General features: G+C 40.4%; 1 protein-coding gene across 1 annotated transcript in view; it reads left to right on the forward strand.

The window, feature by feature from the left end:
* tnikb (TRAF2 and NCK interacting kinase b) overlaps positions 1-22,255 on the forward strand; it is a 35,766-nt gene continuing 13,511 nt past the window's right edge. The window contains 18 exon segments of the mRNA XM_063874065.1: positions 1-463; positions 4,284-4,349; positions 9,892-9,948; positions 10,113-10,238; positions 10,535-10,645; positions 10,826-10,916; positions 11,120-11,250; positions 11,790-11,844; positions 12,165-12,243; positions 12,418-12,593; positions 12,685-12,751; positions 13,274-13,472; positions 13,887-14,003; positions 15,165-15,251; positions 16,447-16,650; positions 17,788-18,075; positions 20,800-20,964; positions 21,730-21,969. Of these exon segments, the coding sequence (XP_063730135.1) occupies positions 362-463; positions 4,284-4,349; positions 9,892-9,948; positions 10,113-10,238; positions 10,535-10,645; positions 10,826-10,916; positions 11,120-11,250; positions 11,790-11,844; positions 12,165-12,243; positions 12,418-12,593; positions 12,685-12,751; positions 13,274-13,472; positions 13,887-14,003; positions 15,165-15,251; positions 16,447-16,650; positions 17,788-18,075; positions 20,800-20,964; positions 21,730-21,969 (2,361 nt within the window). The 5' untranslated portion in view covers positions 1-361.

Consider the following 22,255-nt stretch of genomic DNA (forward strand, 5'->3'; position numbering starts at 1 on the left):
CGGACTGACGGTGTGTGTGCTCGCTCTCTCCGCGCCTCTGCTGCTGCTGTGCTCCCTCTATCTCGGTGTGCGCGTGCGCGTGTGTCCCCCCCTCTCCAATTTCTCTCCTGTCCTGTCCACATTGGGTGTGGAGGTGGAGGTATGTAGCACCGGGGGAAAAAAATAGTGGCGTTTTATGGCACTGTTTGCTTTCCATACCGGACTCCCCGAACCGAGCAGCATGTAGCACCTGGAGCCGCGTTTCCCGCGACGAAAGCACCGCCTGAACGAGGATTTTACTGGGGGTGGGTTGGGGGATTTATTCCTTATTTTAGAGGAGTGTTTGTGTGTGTTTCCCCCGCCGCTCTGAACCTCCCGGTCGATGGTCGTTGAGGAAGCTTCCATCTTGAGATCTACCGAGAGCACCATGGCGAGCGACTCCCCTGCGCGGAGTCTGGACGAGATAGACCTGTCTGCACTCCGGGTAAATGTCTTCCTGTGTACACGTGCATGTAGTGTGTATGTGTGAGCGTGCGTGTGAGGGTTTTGAGCACCTGTCCTCCCCCCCATCCACTTCCAAGTCTTACGTGCCTTCTCCATCACCCTCACCCTTATCAACGCTATTTCCTCAGTCGCCCTGCAGCGAATGAGGAAATAGCGTTGATTCGGAGGCCTCACACCGACTGTCCTGTTGTTGTTTGTTGTTTTTTTCTTAACAATTGGAACGTGATGTGATGAGGCCCTGAGCTGCTGCTGCTGCGCGCGTGAGTGTGTGCGTGCACCAACACTCGTGCGCGTGCGTCAGACAGCATAATAGAGGCCGCTGTGTCTGTGGGGCAGATGTTAAGCTGCCTGCTCACTGACAGACACACACACACACACACACACACACACACACACACACACACACACACACACACACACACACACACACACACACACACAAAGACAGAGGAATACAGATGCACGCGATTTGTCTTGCTCTCTCTCTCTCTCTCCCACTCTCTCTCTCTGTCTCACACACACACACCGTGAATAATAGCGATGATAACCCAACAGCAGCGAGTTCCGCCATTTCGTGATGTTGTGGCGACAACAGCATCTGTGTGTGTGTGTGTGTGTGTGTGTGTGTGTGTGTGTGTGTGTGTGTGTGTCAATTTACTTTTTGGATTTGTAGCTCAAGATTAACCACATACTGCATACATGTGAATCTGTGTGTTATTCTGCACAGCTTCTCTTTCCTTTTCTCTGCTTATGCAACACAGCTGTACCTGCAGAGCAACACTCAAGTCTGGACATGATCGAGCGGGTGGGACTGAATGTCTGTGTGTGTGTGTGTGTGTGTGTGTGTGTGTGTGTAAAACACACACACACACACACACACACACACACACACACACACACACACACACACACACACACACCTTTGAGCTGATAAAGACACCTAAACAGACAGACAGACAGACAGTTCTACATTCTCATATAAAAAGAGGAATCCTGCTCTCTTCCCTCTGTGGCATGATGACTAGAAATTAGGTCACGGAGGACGGATCAGAGAGAGCTGGGGGGAAATATTTAAGTGTGATGCAAAGCCTGTCACAATCACACACATGCTTCCTGTTTCACGTCCCAATATGATCTCCTCTGAAGATCACCTTCCTCATTTGCTGCCTTCAAAGAAAGTCTTCCTTATTTACAGAGGTCATGTCTTTCTTACACTATGTACTTTTCCATTATTTACACAAGAGCAATTCATTCAGTATTAAAAAACTACCGTTTGTATTATTCTCCTTTTAATTTACACCCTGGGTCTTTGCTTGTAGTGATGATCAGGTCAGGAGAATGAGGGGTGAGGTTGTAAACACACCAAATGTTTAATGGTATTGTCCAAATTACTGATGTTGAAATACTCGTCAAAAGAAATTATGATTCTGCCCTTACACCCAAACTGTCTGTTAGACGTCTCCACTGCATACAACAACTCCTGCAGAAGAATAAAGATAAACCACACAAAGTCCATAATTATTTTAACATTTATCCTCCTAACCGCAAAATCTACACTGTACGGCGTGCAGACAATCCTTGTTTGGCTGCCTCTGAAATGATTTAGCAAGATCTTGCAGGTCGTACTATCTCCTGTGGAAAACAGAATAGAGAAAAGCATCTGCTACCTAATCAGACGATGTTGTGGCGAGTACGGACCATGAAGTGGAAACGAGGCAAAAAAGGGTCCAATTTAGCTTTAATTGAAAGACAGGTGTCAATACAATCTTTAAATGTTAGCAACTGATGAGTTCAAAAACATTACATATCTTTCTTTATCTTAACCTTTAGTGTCTTGGTTGCCTCACCCTAACTTCATTTTACAGACATAACATATCTTTCCTTAACCTTGCACAGATATTGTGGCAGCAAGTATTTGAAAAACATTGGCTGTACTTTGTGATTTTGCTGGATCTATATTGTCTGGGGAAGTAAAAGATCAAATGAATTGTAATGACTAAAATGCTGATTATGTAAAACTTGTGAAAATGGTTTAATGACTGCACTTATAATTGTATTCATGGTACTGGGTGAAAGGTACACTTGTATGATAAATGTCAACTTGCAGGTGGTTTAAATAAGCCTCAGATCCTGATGTCTTTACTTTCTTCTTCTGTGGTGTTTTTCTTATTTGTGTGGTCCAACAGTAAGTAAGAGCTATAACAGGCATATAGAGGTGTGTGTGTGTGTGTGTGTGTGTGTGTGTGTGTGTGTGTGTGTGTGTGTGTGTGTGTGTGTGTGTGTGTGTGTGTGTGTGTGTGTGTGTGTGTGTGTGTGTGTGTGTGTGTGTGTGTTGTGTGCTTGCACGACACTTGTTTGTGTGTGCATGAGGTGCAGTCTTCCAGGATTAGATGTGCTTCTGTTTGACCTTGACTGAAGATGAACGCTGCTTTTTAAGCTAATCCCCCTCAAGAGGCTCCACTGTAATAGTCGCACACAGACAAAAACATACTCTCACACACACACACACACACACACACACACACACACACACACACACACACACACACACACACTCTGATACAATACATACAGGAATGTTTAACAATTAAGATCTGTTTTATTGAATTTAAATCAGCCTGAAGATATGATTATTTACTGTGTGTGTGTGTGTGTGTGTGTGTGTGTGTGTGTGTGTGTGTGTGTGTGTGTGTGTGTGTGTGTGTGTGTTTGAATTCACCTTCTGGCTTTCGTCTGGGTTTTCCTTGGCCACTGTCTGTGGTCGCAGTCTGCATTTTAGTATTTGCAGATGTTAAAAGTGAGCTTTGGAACCAGTGTGTGAATACTGCACATCAGTACACACTGACCTCCATCCTTTTAAAACATAGTTATCGTTCTAACACTTGAGCATGACTGAAGGAGAAGATTGCCACCACTCTGTTAAATATAAATCTAGAAGGCCACTTTGGAGAGTTGAGGCCATGAATCTGGCAGTATGTATGTATCCACCTCAACGTTTCATTGGTTCTTTATCGGATCAGTTTCATTAATACTTTATTATATCTGTCATCCTGCTAATTGATAAACTGAAAATCTGATCTTAAAATCGTACCTTTTTGGCTTATCTAAACCAACAAGAAGGTAGTTTTGACAGTTTAAATTAAAGGGCCCAACTGAGAAATGAGACTCACCAGTTAAAACAGCATTTATTTTGTGATGAGTTAGTATAAACTGTAGCTCCATATTAACAGCATCATTTCAGGCACTTTGTGAAATTGTATTTATACAAGGCATACTACGTTTTTACCAGGGCAAGAGAAGAATGTCCAAAACATGAATAAGAAGCCGCTGTTGTTCTTGTCTGGATGATGGATTTCTTCCCTGTGGCAGTATCGTTTTGAGTTTTAGTTTTAGGACAAATTGCCAATATATAAAATATTACTTATTACTTACTTTATGTGTCATTCAGAATTCAGATTTCAGATAGTCCACTTCAAAGACATTCTGTTCATGTAAACGCACAGAATAAGAAACTGCACAGAGTTACAGAAGCCAGTGGAACAAAAACAGGAAGCTATCTGCTGAACCTGATCTGGTTAAATTGGGATTTACACATGGATGTTTCTGTAAGAATCCAGAGGGACTCAGAGATTACATATTGAGGGAATAATGACAGTGTGGTGATACAACGAGAGGCTTTTCACAGGGTAATACCACAGGTATGCAGTGAGTGTGTGATAAGGTCAAATTCCTCACACAAATTCCTAAATCCATCCTGTGTTCCGTTTCTCCTGACTAACTCTGTCTTGTTGTTTTGTCAGGATCCAGCTGGTATCTTTGAGCTGGTGGAGCTGGTTGGAAATGGCACCTATGGACAGGTCTACAAGGTAAGAATTAAAAATATGCTGCAACCTACAGTATGTGAAGCTTCTTTCTATGGATGTATACAAAACAAGCTACAGTTTACACACACACAAGGTTATTTTCTGCTACAATGAATAAAGCAGTTTCACCTGAAAGAAAAGGAGTTTCTCCCGGCTGTTTTCGGCTACCGCTAACGTTAGCTCAGTTTGTTGCTCTGATATTATCTAACCAGGAGATTATCCAGAGAGGTCTCCTTATCTCTAAAACATTTGAATCCACTGATTTAAACTGAAGCAAATGCAAAATAAAGCAGTTTCAAGGTAAAATTCAGGTTTTCTTTGGAACAGTTTGTAGGGCGGAGCAGCTACTAACTAAAGACTAACATTAGCAATGCCACTTTCTGTATTCTGCAGAAAAAACCTCTGATCTGTTGATAAAAATCCTCCTGTTTGTATGCTTTCGAACATTTAGCGATGCACTCTCAAATGTCCGCAGCCTGTTTTTTTTAGCAGGTGCAGCGTTTAAAATGTGCTATGCTTTGTGGCATTACCCTTTTGACAGACTTAGCTTTGTAGCTTTTCATTGTTAGTTTACTTTTGGACACAACATCACAGCAAAGTGCACACATATAAATGCATTCTCCACCTACAACAAACCCAACACTTGTTTGTTAACCTGAGTTTAAAATATCAAATAGACTTGCTTATAAGTTTGCATGCACATTGGTGTGATATGGTTAAAGGTTTGCATGCATATTGCTGGTTATAGCGTCCTACATATATCATGAACAACTACTAAACTTGCAAACAACTAGAAACAAGCTACATTGGAAGCTCTGTTTTGCTTGTGTGAGGTTTTAGTGTAGAAAGTCAAGAATACGTTTAGATTTGATGGAGAAATAATGGATATTTCATGAATGATATGCTGTGTTCTGGCTTGAAGTGTGTGCTCAGTGTTATTTGTAGTCACTTTGTCCCTTCTCCTCTGACTCCAACATGAGCTCAAAGAGATGTAATCTCTGTCTAAAACTAAACTTACTACTGATTTTCTCCTTTGTCGGGGAGCAGAATAAGCCTACGCAGACTGTAAAAACACAATCTGTGTGTGGTTTTGTGTGTGTTCTCTCACTTTGAAAGCAATTAACACACTCACACTTGTCTGGTGATACACAAGGAGGTACACAGTTCTGTCTGCTGGATGTTCAGTATTGATCTGCTGTCTGAACAAGGGGAAATGATTGATAGAACAAAATGTGGTTTGATCCCAGAGCATGGTGGGTAAATTAAAAGCCTAAAATAATAACACACACAGTGAAATAAATATCACTTCTTAAGAAACACTCCCTTATTTTGCTGCAGGAGTGGCAGATCCATAAGTATCAATAAGAACGCTTTATAGCTTCACTACATTTCAAATCTTTTTTCATTTCTTTAACAGAGAAAGTGCATTCTGCTCTGCAGCAGTTTGAAATATTTCAGGAGAAAACAAAACCCTATTCCAATGTGAGGAATGCAGTTTGAAATCTGTTCAAACATTACCTAGTAACACAAAATACAAAACAAACAACGAGTGCATTTGCAACGGGGGGGGGGACACGACAGGTGCTCAAATATATAATATATAAAAATATGTGTGTGCATAACACTCAGCACTCTGTCTGCAAATTAATTGGAATTAATTCATTAGAAGGGACTACATTTTTTTGTTAATTTGTGCAAAATTACCGATTTTGTTTCTCAGGAAAAGGAATCCTGAATTGCCATTGCATGTCAGTCGCTTCCTGAGAATTCTTTATAAAGCTTTACGAGTCATTTTTACTATTGCCCAATCATTTTTTCTGAAATGTAGGTATGGAAAACTATGCTATAAAGTTGTGTAAAGGTCAAGTAACTTCCTCTCGGAGTTAGTGATCTTCCACACATCAGCAAGGAGGAAATAAATATTTAAGCAATAGCGTAGCACTGTCAGTTCTTTTCAGAGCATTAAATCATGAAAAGACATTTTAGTGCAGTGCATTTTGATGCCGCTGCAAAAGCTGTCATCACAATCATTTTTATTTGACCTCATGTCTCTCATTTCTCCCTGGATTTAATCAGTGAGTTAGAGTTTACAAACAAGAGTTTATCCAAGTTGTTATATTGATTGGATCACCACGAGAATGCAAAAGTGAGTTTCAGGGTACAAACAGTAAAAAGCTTAAACAACATATTACGTGTACAGTAGAATTCATTAAACCGTGTCTGTGGTTCAGTCAGTTCAAGATGCATAATGCAAGTTCAAATGTTTGATAAAAGTAGTCAGCACTTTCAGACATTTGTGTGGTGATAATGAAATAATTCATGCTTCTGTTTTCTGGAATACACTTTTTGTTTTGAGTTTTCTTTAGCACATTTATCTAGTTTTTCTCAATGTGTTCCTGTGCTGGAGTCATTTAGGCGTTGTTTTTACGAAGTGTAGATCAGGTTTCAAAGCCTCCTTCCTCATTCATGTCTCATTTTCATCTCACTGCTGGCAGCTGCAGGGCTTTTATTCTGAAGGATGCAAACACTTGACGTTCACAGACTTGTTTGATTGAGCTCTGAATGCAAATTCACCACTCTAAAAACAGGAATCAAGTATGTTCTGACGTCAGAGCCTTTTGTATATTAGGTCCCATGTTTTTTGAAAATGTTACTTCCTCGTGTTCTTTTACTACAAAACCTGAGCTCATGCTTCAACTGAAGTTACATTTTTATCACAAAACTGCACAGAATTTATCGTAAAAAGTTTGTCCTATTTTTCTTCCACCCAGTTGTGTATTAGAAAATGTTCGGTCAACAATTCCCTTTAAAAGTACATCATCTGAAAACTGAAACTGAAAAAGATTATTGTCCTTTTTAATTTATGAAAAAAAGTATATCAACTGAAGGCAATAATGTAAACACAAAGGTTGAATTTATCAAAGCTACACTTTTTAGTTTTAGTCTTCCTCAATCCTCTGTAACTGTATCATAATCTTGCCAATTTTCAAATATAAATTGTATTACAAAATAATGCGTCATTTCAAAGTATGACCCCAGTTTCCATAATTCTTGACACAACTTTGACATATTTGGAAAATCTGCTGTAAAACATTTCTCTAAAACTGTCAAATGTTATACTCACTGCTCTGCTGAATATGTTGCAGTATGCCTCTCAAAGATATAGTGAAGAGCTGACTCATTTAAACTCATGCCACTTTTGCACAAGTAAACACTTTTTACTAAATAGGTTGATATTTATCAATTTTAAGTTTCTTTTATTGCCAATTTAAAAAATACATTTTACATCCAATACTTATTTGGTGATATTTTTCAAAAAATGATAATAATGTTTGGAAATATTTGTACTTAATGTGTAGGATAACTGTCCGTCAATAACAACGTCTAGCTTCTTTTGAAAGATTGTAAATAGATTTTCAAAAGCATTTTTTAAAAAATGATATGCTGCAATATGCATTATTCTCATATATAAAATAACTGACCCTGATTTCTATGAACTTAAATCCAACAGTGTGTTTCTTCTGCTTCTGTCCTTATTTTTTACGAGGCTTGTGTTCAGGTGAAGAATGTGAGGCTTGTCTGAACTGGACCTGGGGAGTGTTTTTACGCCTCGGGCCGCCTCTTAAATAATATCCTGTTGTTTCCTATCTCCTGCCACCCTCATCCTAACCTTACAAGTAGTATTCAGATCATTTACTTAAGTTTTAGTGTAAAAATACTCTAGTGCAGTAAAAGGTGTGCAAAACATTTTTCAAGTGTAGTATAATTAAACATAAAAGTAAACAATGCAGAAAAATGCAAATGAATTACAAATAAGTTATAAAATGACTTCAATTTTGATAGATTTGAATTTGTTTTATCAGTCTGCTAGTTAATGAATTTTCAAAGCTGTAAATTAAAAAAGTGAGTAGTGAAAGGATAATAAGGCTGAACTTCAACAAGTATATGTTCTTATTACCTGCCACCTCCCTCTGTTCTCGCTCTGTCACTATCTTTACTTCCCCCTCCCTCCCTCCCTCCCTTTGCGTGTTTCTGTGTTTGTGTGATTCTGGTTTTAATACTGCCATAATCTCTCACACACCGGAGCGTTAGTCACCTTTGGGAGATTGTTTGTCTGGCCGCCAGTTTCGCAGGAAGAGAGATATAAAAACAAAGAGCCATATCTCCTCCTCTCATCTCTGTTGTCTTATCGGCTCCTCTTTATTGCTTCATGGCGGTGCATTGCTGCCCTTTTTCCTGCAGGAACAGAAACGCTTAACATCAGATCCAAGAAAGCAGCGTTCCTGAGTTATCTGGAGATAACTTTACTGTGAATCCCCCCAAATCTGCAGCATGGTGGAAGGACTTGGTCCTGTTTGTATCTAGATATATGAATAAGCTTGGGAAAAGTAAATATGTTATATTATATTTTATAGCTTGTATTAGTCACAAGATACATTTCCATCTACTTCAGAGAACACCTAAACATTTGCAAAAATCCTAAAACGTTTTCATGCTTGGCTTTGGTGTTAAAATTGAGGTATGGATCAACGTGAAATCTGACAAAGTGAAATGAACTGATGTATATCAGTGCATCCGATAACACTCAAACAATCTCCACAAATTTGGAGAATGGATCCTGGTTTCATCTCGATCTCCCGATACATACATTTGCTTTTGCTAATTTTCTTGAAATTCTCTTTAAATATGCGATACATTTAAAAGAAAACATGGTTATAGAAATTAGCCATCATTGTTGCTGTTGTTCTTTGTGTCAGCGTTTTGTCATTTTGTCTCCCTATATTTTACTCATATCAGCGTAAAATGTGGAATAAGAGACACTTGATGGGGGCCTGGATGGACAGTCACCTCATACACCTCCTCCAGCAAACAGCTGCTACTGCAGCATGACTGACAAAGAGAGAGAGAGAGAAAGGGGGGAGGGAGGGGGAAGAAAGATGGGGAAGAGAGCAGGAGTCATTGATATAAAACTGGAAAACACAAAGATGAGGGTAGGACAGAAAGATGTGAATAAGAGACTTTCCGTACTCTGAGGTGGCTTCGGCCTGTCTGAAACATTCAGTGTCTGATGTAACACTGAGAAACGTGTGTGTGTGTGTGTGTGTGTGTGTGTGTGTGTGTGTCAGAGTGAAATATCATGGCTTCCTAACACACACTTGCACAAACACACAGTGGCACCACTTTGCTTCTTCCAACCCCCCTCAATAACAACCTGCCAGCCCTGTTGCTAGGTTACAATGATGAGAGTGTGTCTGTGTGTGATGGGGTGTCGCTGAGGTGGACACATTTCCACTTTCTTGCTTTAGCAGCTGTGATAATGACTGTAGTTTGGAAGAGGAGAAGTTAGACTCTGTGCAGAGGTTTCATATGCTTGATATTTTTCAAGTGAAATTTATAAAGTCATCCTTTCAGACATTTCTTAAAATGGTTCAAGTGGAACATTCTGCAAACGGAAGAAAAAATGCAGACAACCAACACACTTTTGTATTGAGTGATGTTTTATTTGTCTATTTCCTATTATGCTCTTTTTCCTTGTGTCTTTCAGGGTCGCCATGTCAAAACAGGCCAGCTTGCTGCCATCAAGGTCATGGACGTCACAGGAGTAAGTCACACACACATTCAAACAGAATATGATATCCATACAAACCCACACATGCTTTGTCCTCACTTCACTCTCCTAAAGGGGTTTCGTCTTTAATCCGATTTTGTAATATTATCAATTCTGTTACTCAGAATGTGTATTAGCATTGTGTGTTTGTGTTTTAGGATGAGGAGGAGGAGATTAAAGCAGAGATCAACATGTTAAAGAAGTACAGCCACCACAGGAACATCGCCACCTACTATGGAGCTTTCGTCAAGAAAAACCCTCCGGGGATGGATGACCAGCTTTGGGTACGTAGCTGCATCTGTCTGAAAATTAAAAAGCAATAACATTATTTTTAGCTTGAAAAAAGTTTGTAGATCTTGATATGAAAACAAATGAATGTTCTTTTTTGCTGGAAAACAATTGCAAACATAAGGGAACCCAAAAGGGTTCTGCCATGCAATCAGTTAATACATTGAATTAAATAAGTCTCACATGGAAAACAGGACAAGATGCTTCAAGAGGGCAACAAAGAGACTTTTGTTTTGAGATACTGCAGAAGTCCTTTATAATAACCTGCTTATTAACGTTGTTATTTTCGTAGCTTGTGATGGAGTTCTGCGGCGCCGGTTCAATCACGGATTTGATCAAAAACACCAAAGGGAACTCTTTGAAGGAAGAGTGGATTGCCTACGTCTGCAGAGAGATCCTCAGGGTGAGAACGGACAATAGAAATGACAACTAATTATGTGTCAGCATTTTTTCGGTGTTATCTTAACGAAAAAAAAAGTTCTTTACATTTGAAACCGAAAGCACACAGTACAGTCAAACATGACGATGAAAGTCTGTGTTCTTCTGATACCTGGAATTTATTCATTTGTGTTTCTGTCTCCAGGGTCTGACCCACCTCCACCAGCACAAGGTCATCCACAGAGATATCAAAGGACAAAATGTGCTACTGACTGAAAACGCAGAGGTTAAACTAGGTGAGAAAACACAAACACCCAACCACACACACACACACACACACACCACACACACACACACACACACACACACACACACACACACACACACACACACACACACACACACACACACACACACACACACACACACACACATTTTGTATGCTGCTTAGCAAAGACATTGAGCAAAAACTAAAGTGTGTGTGTGTGTGTGTGTGTAGTGGACTTTGGTGTAAGTGCTCAGCTGGATCGTACGGTGGGTCGCAGGAACACGTTTATTGGAACGCCATACTGGATGGCGCCTGAAGTCATTGCGTGTGACGAGAACCCTGACGCCACATACGACTTCAAGGTAAAACTGACTCCTTTCACCTTTACCACCTATACATTAAAGGGATGTAAACATAAATAAATCTGATTTAGTAGAATTATGTAAATGTTATTTGAAAAAAAGGAACTGTTTTGGTGGCAAACAATTGCAAACATGAGGGAATGCAGGATGGTTCCCTGAGGAACTCCTTACTTTGGTAACCGAAAGAACAGATGACCGCTTTGTGCTTTTATTTTAAGGGGATGGCTTCTCGAGTTAAAATTGAAAGACTACGATTTGTTTTAAATTTTTGATCTTTTTTTAAATTGAATTCTGAAATAAAGCATTTGTGAACAAAGTATTCTGATGATTAAAAACAGATAACATTAATAACAATACACTTGAATGCCAGCAGTAAGATCTACACTCGCAGTGGTAGGTGGAGGATTTCTGTGTGTATTTTTATCACTTAACAGGAACACTGACCAGTGGATTTAAATGATGATGTGTGAAGTGGGTAACAGGTTTTAAGGATGTGAAAGTTTTCAGTTTTCTCTCTCTCTCTTTTTCTCTCTCTGCAGAGTGATCTGTGGTCTCTCGGTATCACAGCTATAGAGATGGCGGAGGGAGCACCGCGTAAGTGTGAAACTCACCAAACCAAAACCCCAGAGCACAGTGTGTCCTGTGGTTAAAAGTCTAAATCTACCTCATTTTTAACTTCTTCTTTTGTCCTCGTCTTGCTCCTTTGTTTCCTTTCTTCTTTTCTCATCTCCTCTTCTTCCGTTTCCTTTATTACCGTTTCCTCCTTTCCCTTTTCTCTTATCCTATTTTGTCTCCTATGCTGTCATTAATCTCTGTTTTCCTCCTGTCTCATCTTCTTCTCCTGTCCTTTTGTCCTATTCCTTCCCCTTCATTTTCTTGTCCTTTTTTTTACTGGCTCTTCTTCTCTTCCTCAGCTCTCTGTGACATGCATCCAATGAGAGCGCTCTTCCTCATCCCCCGAAATCCTGCCCCCAGACTCAAGTCTAAGAAGTGGTGAGTCACTAAAGCACACATGCACCTTCAATCAGTTGATTCCAAAACATATTTGATTTAATTTAAATGACCTACTAATCAACATTTTATTACATCCTTTTATATTCTGTTCATTGAAAGTAATAATTTTAAAAGGTATTTGATATTTGATATTATCTCTGTACGTGTGTTCAGGTCGAAGAAGTTCCAGTCCTTTATCGACAGCTGCCTGATAAAGAGCCACAGTCAGAGGCCAAGCACGGAGCAGCTGCTCAAACACCCGTTCATCCGAGAGCTGCCAAACGAGAGGCAGGTCCGCATCCAGCTGAAGGACCACATCGACCGCACCAAGAAGAGGAGGGGGGAGAGAGGTGAGGAGGCTGCACTCACCCCAATATCTCACCGTCACTGCTGCTGCAAGACACGAGCATGCTAACCTGAACTGGGTGTTTTTTCCTGCAGATGAGACTGAGTACGAGTACAGTGGGAGTGAAGAGGAGGAGGAAGAGAGGGACGTTGGAGAGCCTAGGTACAAACACTACTTCTAGTTCTACTACTACCAAGTTCTTTGGGTTTTGCCTTTTTTCAATGTCTGCTTGAGGACAAGGAACAGAGAACATTCCATGCCTTATTCGATTTTTTTCTTTGAGTATTTAACACTCAAATTCTAAATAAAACATGAATAATTTTCAGAAATTATCCGTAATTTCACTTAAAATCATCTCTAATAATTGATTCACAAAATTATGAACTTTGTCCAAATACATTATTAAATGCATTATTTAAAAATCTACTGATAAAACATTTGTTTAACTAAACTGGTGGCTCACAAACAATATAAATATAGCTTAAAACACTGTGGCACTGCGTAAAAATGTGTATTAATCAATTAGCACTGTCAAAAATGAACTACTAAACAACTAAATGCCCACCAACATAAGTATAACATGACCTTGTTTTTTAAAATGACTGAAAAAATGCTGAAAGCTTTTTAGTATAAAGTGATTATTAGATTTTTGTTCACACAATGTAACACTCCCTTCTCCTGCAGTTCCATCATAAACATCCCTGGTGAGTCCACGCTGCGGCGGGACTTCCTGCGCCTGCAGCTCGCCAACAAAGAGCGCTCGGAGCTGATCCGGCGGCAGCAGCTGGAGCAGCAGCAGAACGAGGAGCACAAGCGTCAATTGTTGGCCGAAAGGCAGAAACGCATCGAGGAGCAGAAGGAGCAGAGGCGGCGGCTGGAGGAGGTAACGTCCATTGGTACTCTCGGTTAAATTGATCCAGCTTGCTATATACCTTTAGCAATGAGAGTCTTGTAGTGGTTTGAGAGAATAAGAAGACAGTTGGATTCATGTCTAACTGTTATATGAAACCAACATTACTTGACAAAACTTGAATTGAATAAGCCTCATATTAGTGCAGTTCGACATAGTCACCTGCATGACCATATACTGTAATATTGTGAATGGTGACGAGTCATTGTGCAAAAAAGGGTTGATTCCACCGTTTGAAAAACATCTCAGTTTTGGTTATTAAAAGACTCGTTTCCATGCAAAACCTCCACACCTGTGATGTTAGCACCTCAGCTTATCCAAATGCCAGGGGAACACACCCCTCACACAAACACAGACACACAATCACACACTCTTCTCCACCTGTAGCAACAGCGTCGGGAGCGGGACATGAGGAAGCAGCAGGAGCGGGAGCAGAGGAGGAGGTACGAGGAGATGGAGCAGCTCCGGAGAGAGGAGGAGAGGAGGCACGCTGAGAGAGAGCAGGTGGGGAAACACACTCACTCACTCACTCACTCACTCACACACACACACACACACACACACACACACACACACACACACACACACACACACACACACACACACACACACACACACACACACACACACACACACACACAGAGGTAACATCACAGGTGTCATCTCCAGAGAGGCGGGGCTTCTCAAATCCACTTCTTGCTTTTACCCAACTTCAATTTCTTCTTTCTTTTCCTTTTTTTGTTTATACTTTTGTTTGTTTTTAACATAGAACAAGTGAGGACTGGGCTCACCATTTGTAGAAGTTATTTTTTACTTGCAGCAATAATAACCCTAAAAGTTATTATCTCTTTTAGTGAGACCTTAAGGGACATTTCCATAAGGTAAAAGACAAGTCAGATTTCAGGTGTACAATCTCTGAGAATAAATGTCTCACTCCTTTCTAAATACTCTGGTTATTAAGAAAAACTACCTTAGAGAGGTGGTAAATGAATGTCTTTTGAACCAAACTTCCACTGTGAGAAGACCGTAGTGTTTGCTTGATTTTTGGTCTGTGTCATTTATCCATAAACATGACATCAGTAGCTCATATGGCCCATTAGTAAGTGTGTGTCAGTGGGTAAAAACACTGCATGTAGTGACTTTTTTAAAAACCATATTCAATTTTTTAATTGAGCTAATATCCATAGCTTGTAAATCAACTTGAAAACGTTTAGACCCACATTCAGATCTTATAATCAAAGAGAAAGAAATGGAGGAAGAGTTCATATATTACAGTAAAAGAGGGGAAGCGTAGCCAAAGACTGCATGACTAATAATTAACTTTTCCTGCAGTGCAACGCTCCCTTTACGCTCTACCTTTTCAGGCACAATTTTCAGGATTTCATGCTGATCTTTAACAGTACGCATGTCTCACTGCTCCACTAATTACACCCCCTGCTGCTTCTCTCTTTATCCCTAAATCCCTACTTTCACACCTCCTCAATGAATCTACTTTCCTCCTCTTTCTTCTTCTTCTGTTTCTTCTCCTTCTTCTTCTTCTTCTACTTCTCCTGTTTCCTGCTCTGCTGATGTCACTGGTTGCCTGGGCTCCGATTTGCTTCACGTCTGCCTCGGTGCTCTCTGGTTGGCTGCGTTACTCTCTGCTCACGGCTGCTGATTGGTTAGGAGTATATCCGTAGGCAGCTGGAGGAGGAACAGAGGCAGCTGGAGATCCTGCAGCAGCAGCTCCTGCAAGAGCAGGCCTTACTGCTGGTAACACACAGACACACACACACACACACACACACACACACACAACACACACACACACACACGCACACAGCTGGCGTCTTTTAAGCAGGAGACAAACCCGTAAAAACCATGTATTTCTTCTTTCTTCTTGCAATACAGTTAACACACACAATCATGTGAAAAACTAAATAATTGATATAGCTATCTGGACTTGGAAGAAGTGGTGAGTGCTGGCTCCATGTTTGTTATTTACACACAAACATCAAAAAGGAAGATACTCGATCAATAGTGAGATGAGACAGAATCAAATGTCAGCTCCAGAAAAATAGTTAACAAACATCAAATCAATAAAAACACACAGCGGAGGGCGTGTTTGTCGATAGCTGTCTTTTGTGAAATGACACTTTATTCAGCTTCATTGTTTACGATGATGTTTGCATCCTTCTGCAGTGACAGTGTGCCGTTAGTCAGCAGTGTATTACGAACTCAGAGCCTTTGTGGCAGTCATTTTTTATTATGTACCCAGTCATTTTTATTAGTCTGCTATAAATGAAATGGAGCCTTCTCTCAAATCACAGTCTAAACTGTGTTGTTTCAGGATGTTTCTCGCAGTAATTGATTTTTTTCTGCCATGGCTTTGATTTAAATATTTATTCCTGACGGTACCAGGGGCTGCTTGTCATTTATGCATCAAATTTTGGAATATTTGCTAAAATGCATATTCCAGAGAATTAGTTTTGACTTTATTAGGGAGGAATCATTTCGGTGTGTATTAAAAATCTCTGTTTAAAACCATCAGGATACTTTATTTATCCCGGAGGAAGTGAGATTTTGTGACAGCTGCTCCATTTTTGAGTGAAGAAAATAAATACAAATGAAAATAAAAGTAAGAATTTACAATAAAACTATTAAATAAAGATATATATATAAACATAGAAGTTAGGTGTTTAATTACAGATGAAATAAAATAAAGCATATACATAATTTTAATAAACATAAAGTTAACTTTAGTAACTCTGACGTAATCATACATGAGACGGTGTCCTGATACATTTTAATATTTGGTCTAGATACTTTAATATTTTCCTTTAAGGAACATTTTAACTAATGTTTCTCAGGCAATATTAAAAATGTATTACATTAGCTAAGATTTCTGGATTTCGAAATCCAGAACCCTTCTGTTAACCTCCTCTCCTCTCTTGTGTTTGCTCTGCAGGAGTACAAGAGGAAGCAGATCGAGGAGCAGCGTCAGGCGGAGCGTCTGCAGAGGCAGCTGCAGCAGGAGCGAGCGTACCTGGTGTCTCTGCAGCAGCAGCAGCAGGAACCCGGCCGGCCCCCGCAGGACAAAAAGCAGCTATACCACTACAAAGACCAGGCCCCCGGCCCAACGACCAACGACAAGCCGGCCTGGGCTAAGGAGGTAAAATGCATGGCCCCACTAACACTATTTTACTCTGGAAGCTTTACAGTCCCTCGAAACAGGAATTTTGGGAGTCCTTTTTCATATATGAATTTGCTATCACAGAACTATTACAGAATGTATTTTAATTTATAAAATAAAGGGAAATGTTTACAATTTAATATAAATGTATAAGTGCGAACAGCTCAGCCCCAATGACAAAGTCCGTAGTAAAATGTTCATTAACACGAAACACACCAGGATTATTGCTGAAGGCCTGCAGAGCTCTGCAGGTTAATACTCGTTGTTTATTTCGTTTCAGTTTTTTTCCCTCAAGGTTTCATCTCACTTTTCCTGCAGAGGATCTCTTCTGTGGCAATGCTTGAAATGAACTCTTTCTGACTTTTTTTTTTAGGTGCAACAATGGGACAATCATTTCTGTGCTGTGCTATTTGTCTTGCATGTTTTTGTGATGTGAATGTAGAGTCTCATTCCCAAAACAATGTTTAGCTTCTTCAATATTAAAGAGTAAGGCTGCAGGCCTTTGACCATCAATAGCTTTATTTCTGTGAATGGCATCATCCTCATAAAGAGCAGAAAATATGAAAGTAGATTGAATTCTGGGTCTTGAGACTTGACGAAAACTTTTGGAATGAAGCACTCACTTGTTACTCAGTGTTGCATATACAAATCCTCTTGCAGCTACTTTTGAATTGGCTACTTTCCCCCATAAATATCTTGTTTGGTTGTAAATTAGTTTGTACTTTGAAGACATCAGATTGCTATGTTCCACTAAGAGAAAAATGCTGCTGTATGTTTTCAAACAGAAGCTTACAAAACAATATTTCAAGTTGCTGTCTTTTTGGCCCATAAATTCAAGACACTTCTTGGGAAATGTACTTCCACTGTTGGAAGCAATATATTTTCCAGTGAAAAGTTTGAAAAGTCTCTATCGACTGTAAAGATGCCGCTAAAAACGCAATACATTTGTTAAAAGACTGGTTACTTGATCTTTTTTTAAATGAATTAAAGCAGAATAATTATGAGCAGGTTTTAAATTGATGCTGATATGCCTTCAATATGGCTGCCAGGGGGCGTGTTGCACACCTCAGTCCGTGCTGTGTTTCATCTGTCCTTTACACCCACCTTGCCCTCCAGGTGATGCGTCGAGCTCAGAGCAACTCCCCTCGCATCCCCCCCAAGAAGTACCACTCCTTCAAGGAGACGCGGAACGTCGACATAAACGACCTCCTCCTCCTTCCCGGTTACAAACCCCGCCGCCGCAGACCCCCTTCCTACCCCGCTCACATCAGTCCTTCTAGGGGGAACATGAATGTGCCTCATATCCGAGTCACCTGCATCCCAGAGCCTGGGGCCCGCTGGCACAGCCCCAGCGGCAGCCTCGACCGGGGCCCCGATTCCAGGGGCCGCAGCCCCGGGCGCAGGGTCAGTGGGAGGAGGAGCAGACTTTTTCTTCTCCTCTTTTTAATCTTTCACACTCTACAGGCTGACTCACTAATCTAACCCCCTCCCCCCTGCTGGAATCATTTCCTCTTCAATCACTTTTTGATTTCTCTAACCAGGTGGACTTGCATGAATTAACTCTGTGCTGCTGCAGAAATTATAATGTGGAGTCCTCTTTTTTTATTTCCCACCGTTCGTCTCATTATTTCTCTAAAGAGTGGTGCAGGGAGGAGTCCAGAAACCCTAAATAAATCAGTATTTTAGCTCTTACTGTTCCCTCATCTTGAAGTCAAGGTTTTTTTGGATGTGTTTTTGGACAGAAACCAGAAATAAGGTCTGTGGTTAACACAAGCAGAAGAGATTTGAATGTTTTGTTCTGCGACATAAAATATGTCAGTAAATACTACACTGGTGAATTTAAAAACAGTGGTTGCTAACAAGTGACAAATTAAACTACTAGACGCCATCGTGCCGAATATCAGCAATCATAAAGCAGTGTTAATATGTGGAGATTATCATGTGGACACTTTTTTTATATACCATAAACTTTTGTTTGCCACAGATATTATTTTCGGCAATAATCCAAAATCCAATGGATTTTACTGGAGGGAACCAGGGAGATGATGCCTTCAGGCTCCACTACAGAACTACAACATCCCTGCACCGCTCTATTAGGGTTTTTTATTTTTCTAATCAGGTGGACTCGCATCAGAATCAGAAATCCTTTATTAGTCCCACAGCGTGAAATTTACACGTGCATTAACTCTGGGTTGGCGGCACAAATTATAACGTGGACTTTTTAAATTTCACACCCCTTCCTCTCACTGTTTCTCACAGGGATCCTGTGATTTAATTTCCTCTTTGGCTGGTGCTTCCTAAACTAAAACTCACACCTCTTGCATATAGTACTGAGTCATATTACACTTTCTGAAAGTTGTGTAAGAATTTAGACACAACTTTATTTGAACCACTTTTTAAAATCCCTGAACTCATTTGCTGACAGTTGCTTTACAGAAATGAAACTCTATCTTCTCTTCTCTTTTAATCAAGTTTCATGTTGCCCTCCGCACTGTAATGATTCATCTTCTTTCTAAAAACTCACTCTACATTTTACAGGTTACTGACACCACGTCGGATGTTCTCTAACTTTTAGAATGTTTAAAAATGGAAAGTCTTAAGTTTGATGGCTGCTGTTTTGTTGCATGTTCTGGTGTAACTACAGAAGCTCAAACTAACATAAGCTTAATCTAAGTGTTTTGTCACTTTCTGACCCCGATTCTCTTAAATTCAAGGTTTTAGGAGTCTTAACTCTTTCTTACTTTAATTTTCTTTGCATGTTTTATAAATCCAATGTTGAGATGTGTGATCCGGAAATGTTTTCAATGAAGCACATATATTTAATAACAGAATTTGGTTTTTGCATTTTTAACATAACCTTTTTAAAATCATTATACAAAAATTCCACTGGAAGTTTTATTAAGATATACAGTATACGTTTTTATTTTCGTCAAGAGAAGGCAAAATTAATTTGATGTAACGTAATGTTAGTCTTACGTGGTTATTTTTATCTCAGGAAAACAATATTTGTAATTTCAAGAGAATTCATAATCATTTGTAATCTTAAGGGAAAAAAAGACCAAACTTGTTTTTAGCGTGAACGCGGCGTGTAACCTCATAGTTTAATGAAATGTATCCCTATTACATGAGGAAATGAAATGTTTGAATAATGGCTGTTCAGGGCTTCCTTAGCTTTATTCCGGTCTTTAAATCTCTATAAATCAAAGCCCCCTCCCCGGAGTATCAACACACATTTAGGCCTGCCCTCTGGTGAACTGATGTAGGGCAGCTAAATCAGTCTCTCTCCCTCAGGACACACACGCACACACACACACACACACACACACACACACACACACACACACACACACACACACACACACACACACACACACACACACACACACACACACACACACACACACACACACACACACACACACACTACACAGGATTTCCCTCTAAGGTCCAGACACAATGTTCCCCTCTAAAAACAGATGACCAGCATTTAGAAAGAAAAAAAAAAACTTCTCCCTCAAATTATTTCAAATGCAACCCAACTCCCTGAAGCTCAGCCTTTTTAAGCTACCAACAAAATGCATTTGTAAATGACTGACTTCAGTAATTAGTATTCTGAGAAAATCGCTCCTTCTCCAGCTGCAGAATATTTCAGGTATTTGAGGCATTGAGCTGCCTGAGTCAGGCAATATTATAATCGTCAAGAAATGGCCATAACAACCTAAAAGCCAAACAAGAGGTCTTCAAATGTCTTGCTTTGTTCGACAACAACTTGAACTTCCCATAAAATATTGACATTTTTCACTGCTGCTTGAAAAATGACGGGAACAAGTAGTAGATTATCAAAACATTAGATCCTTTCCTATCCTGTCACTTCCAACATGAAAAATAGGTGGCATTAAATGTAATAACTCCAAGCAAACTCGTAGAATACCCAATATAAGAATAACAAATAACAGGAATTTGATCATTTATTTTATCCACATTTTCATTTTAAGATTGCAAATCTGGCATTTGGCACCTTACCACAGAAAACAAAAAAGTGTGCTTGCATAAAATGGACTTGAACCATGTACACACACCTCACTGCATGCTGTGAGTGACTGTGGCGTGTGTGTGTTTGTGTGTTAGGTGGAGGAGCATTATAAGATGAACAGACAGACTTCTCCTGCGTTGCAGCATAAGGTCGCTAACCGGATCTCGGACCCATCACTGCCCCCGCGCTCTGAGTCCTTCAGCAGTGGAGGCATCCAGCAGGCTCGCACCCCCCCCATGCACCGCTCCGTGGAGCCACAGGTGTGTGTGCATCTACACCTTCAGATGTGTGTGTGTGTGCATGTGACACTAACTTACATCCTTCAGGGTGCCATCACACTCATGAGTCATGAGTGGGAGTTTTTAGATTGTGATTGCCAAACTTCTCGAGAAAATGTATGGATTGCTTCAGGTTAGTTGCACTTTGATTCAAACACTTTCTTGGATTGTTGAGATGAACAAACCATCGATTCTGCATATTTTTAATAGAAATATTCTTAAAACAGAGCCAGAGAGTGTCTGCTGAGGGGATTTTAGCGGTGGAAACTTTTTTGATGCTTTTCCTCAACTGAAATAGCTGGGTTTTAGCTTTTTCCAGACTCAACAAGCAGGAACAATGGGAAAATGAAACAAATGTATCTATATGGCAGAACATTTTATACCCACTGTACACCAAATACATTTAAAATACACAGAAAGAAATGGTTAAAAGCAATGGTTCACAGGAAGATTTGAGTAGCATTAAAGCTACAGAAGCAGAAATGTCTTGGACCTAAACTGTGACTTCTAGTTGGTGTCTAGATGATTTTTTCTCCTGCTGGAGGTCAGCGGCTTGTGTTTTAAAGAGTTGTGACAGGAAAAGTTGTTGTGTAAACCTGGCTGTTGTGAAGGCACCCTGAGGCTTGTGTTTCTCACCTTCCTCTCCTTTCTCACCTTTCTCTCCTCCTGCTGCATCTCGATCACATTGATCCTGCTCAAACCCTGCCTGTTTCCTGCCTGTGCGTGTACATGTGTGTGCGCGTGCAGATGGCCCACCTGGTGCAGGTGAAGAGTCACGGTCTTTCCGGCTCCCAGTCCCTGTACGACCCCCACGGCGTGTCCTCCTCCTCAGCGTCGCCCTCCCCTTCCCGGCCTCCCATGCCTCGGCAGAACTCCGACCCCACATCCGACACCCCTCCCCCCCTGCCCCTCTCCCGCCTGGCACCCCCCCTCGACAAGCTGGACCGCAGTTCATGGCTGCGGCAGGACGACGACATGCCCCCCAAGGTCTCTGCATGCCCCACCCGAGTGTTTGTCTGAGTGTGTGTGTGTGTGTGTGTGTGTTTACTTTCTCTTCTTTTCTTTCTTTTTCTTAAGTTTCAGTTTGGAGTCTCTCCTGATATTTTTTGTTTTTTAGAACATATAAAACATGATATCATTGGTTTTAAAATCAAAGGCCACAAACTGCAATAAATTTACAGGCATTTTCAAATTTAAGTCAAGACAATTCCTCAGATAGGACGCATTTTCTTCCCCGTGTGACAGCTTCTTTAATTTAGTAGAAAACTGAAAG

The sequence above is a fragment of the Eleginops maclovinus genome, chromosome 21 (genome assembly GCF_036324505.1).
Source record: "Eleginops maclovinus isolate JMC-PN-2008 ecotype Puerto Natales chromosome 21, JC_Emac_rtc_rv5, whole genome shotgun sequence".
Lineage (NCBI taxonomy): Eukaryota > Metazoa > Chordata > Actinopteri > Perciformes > Eleginopidae > Eleginops > Eleginops maclovinus.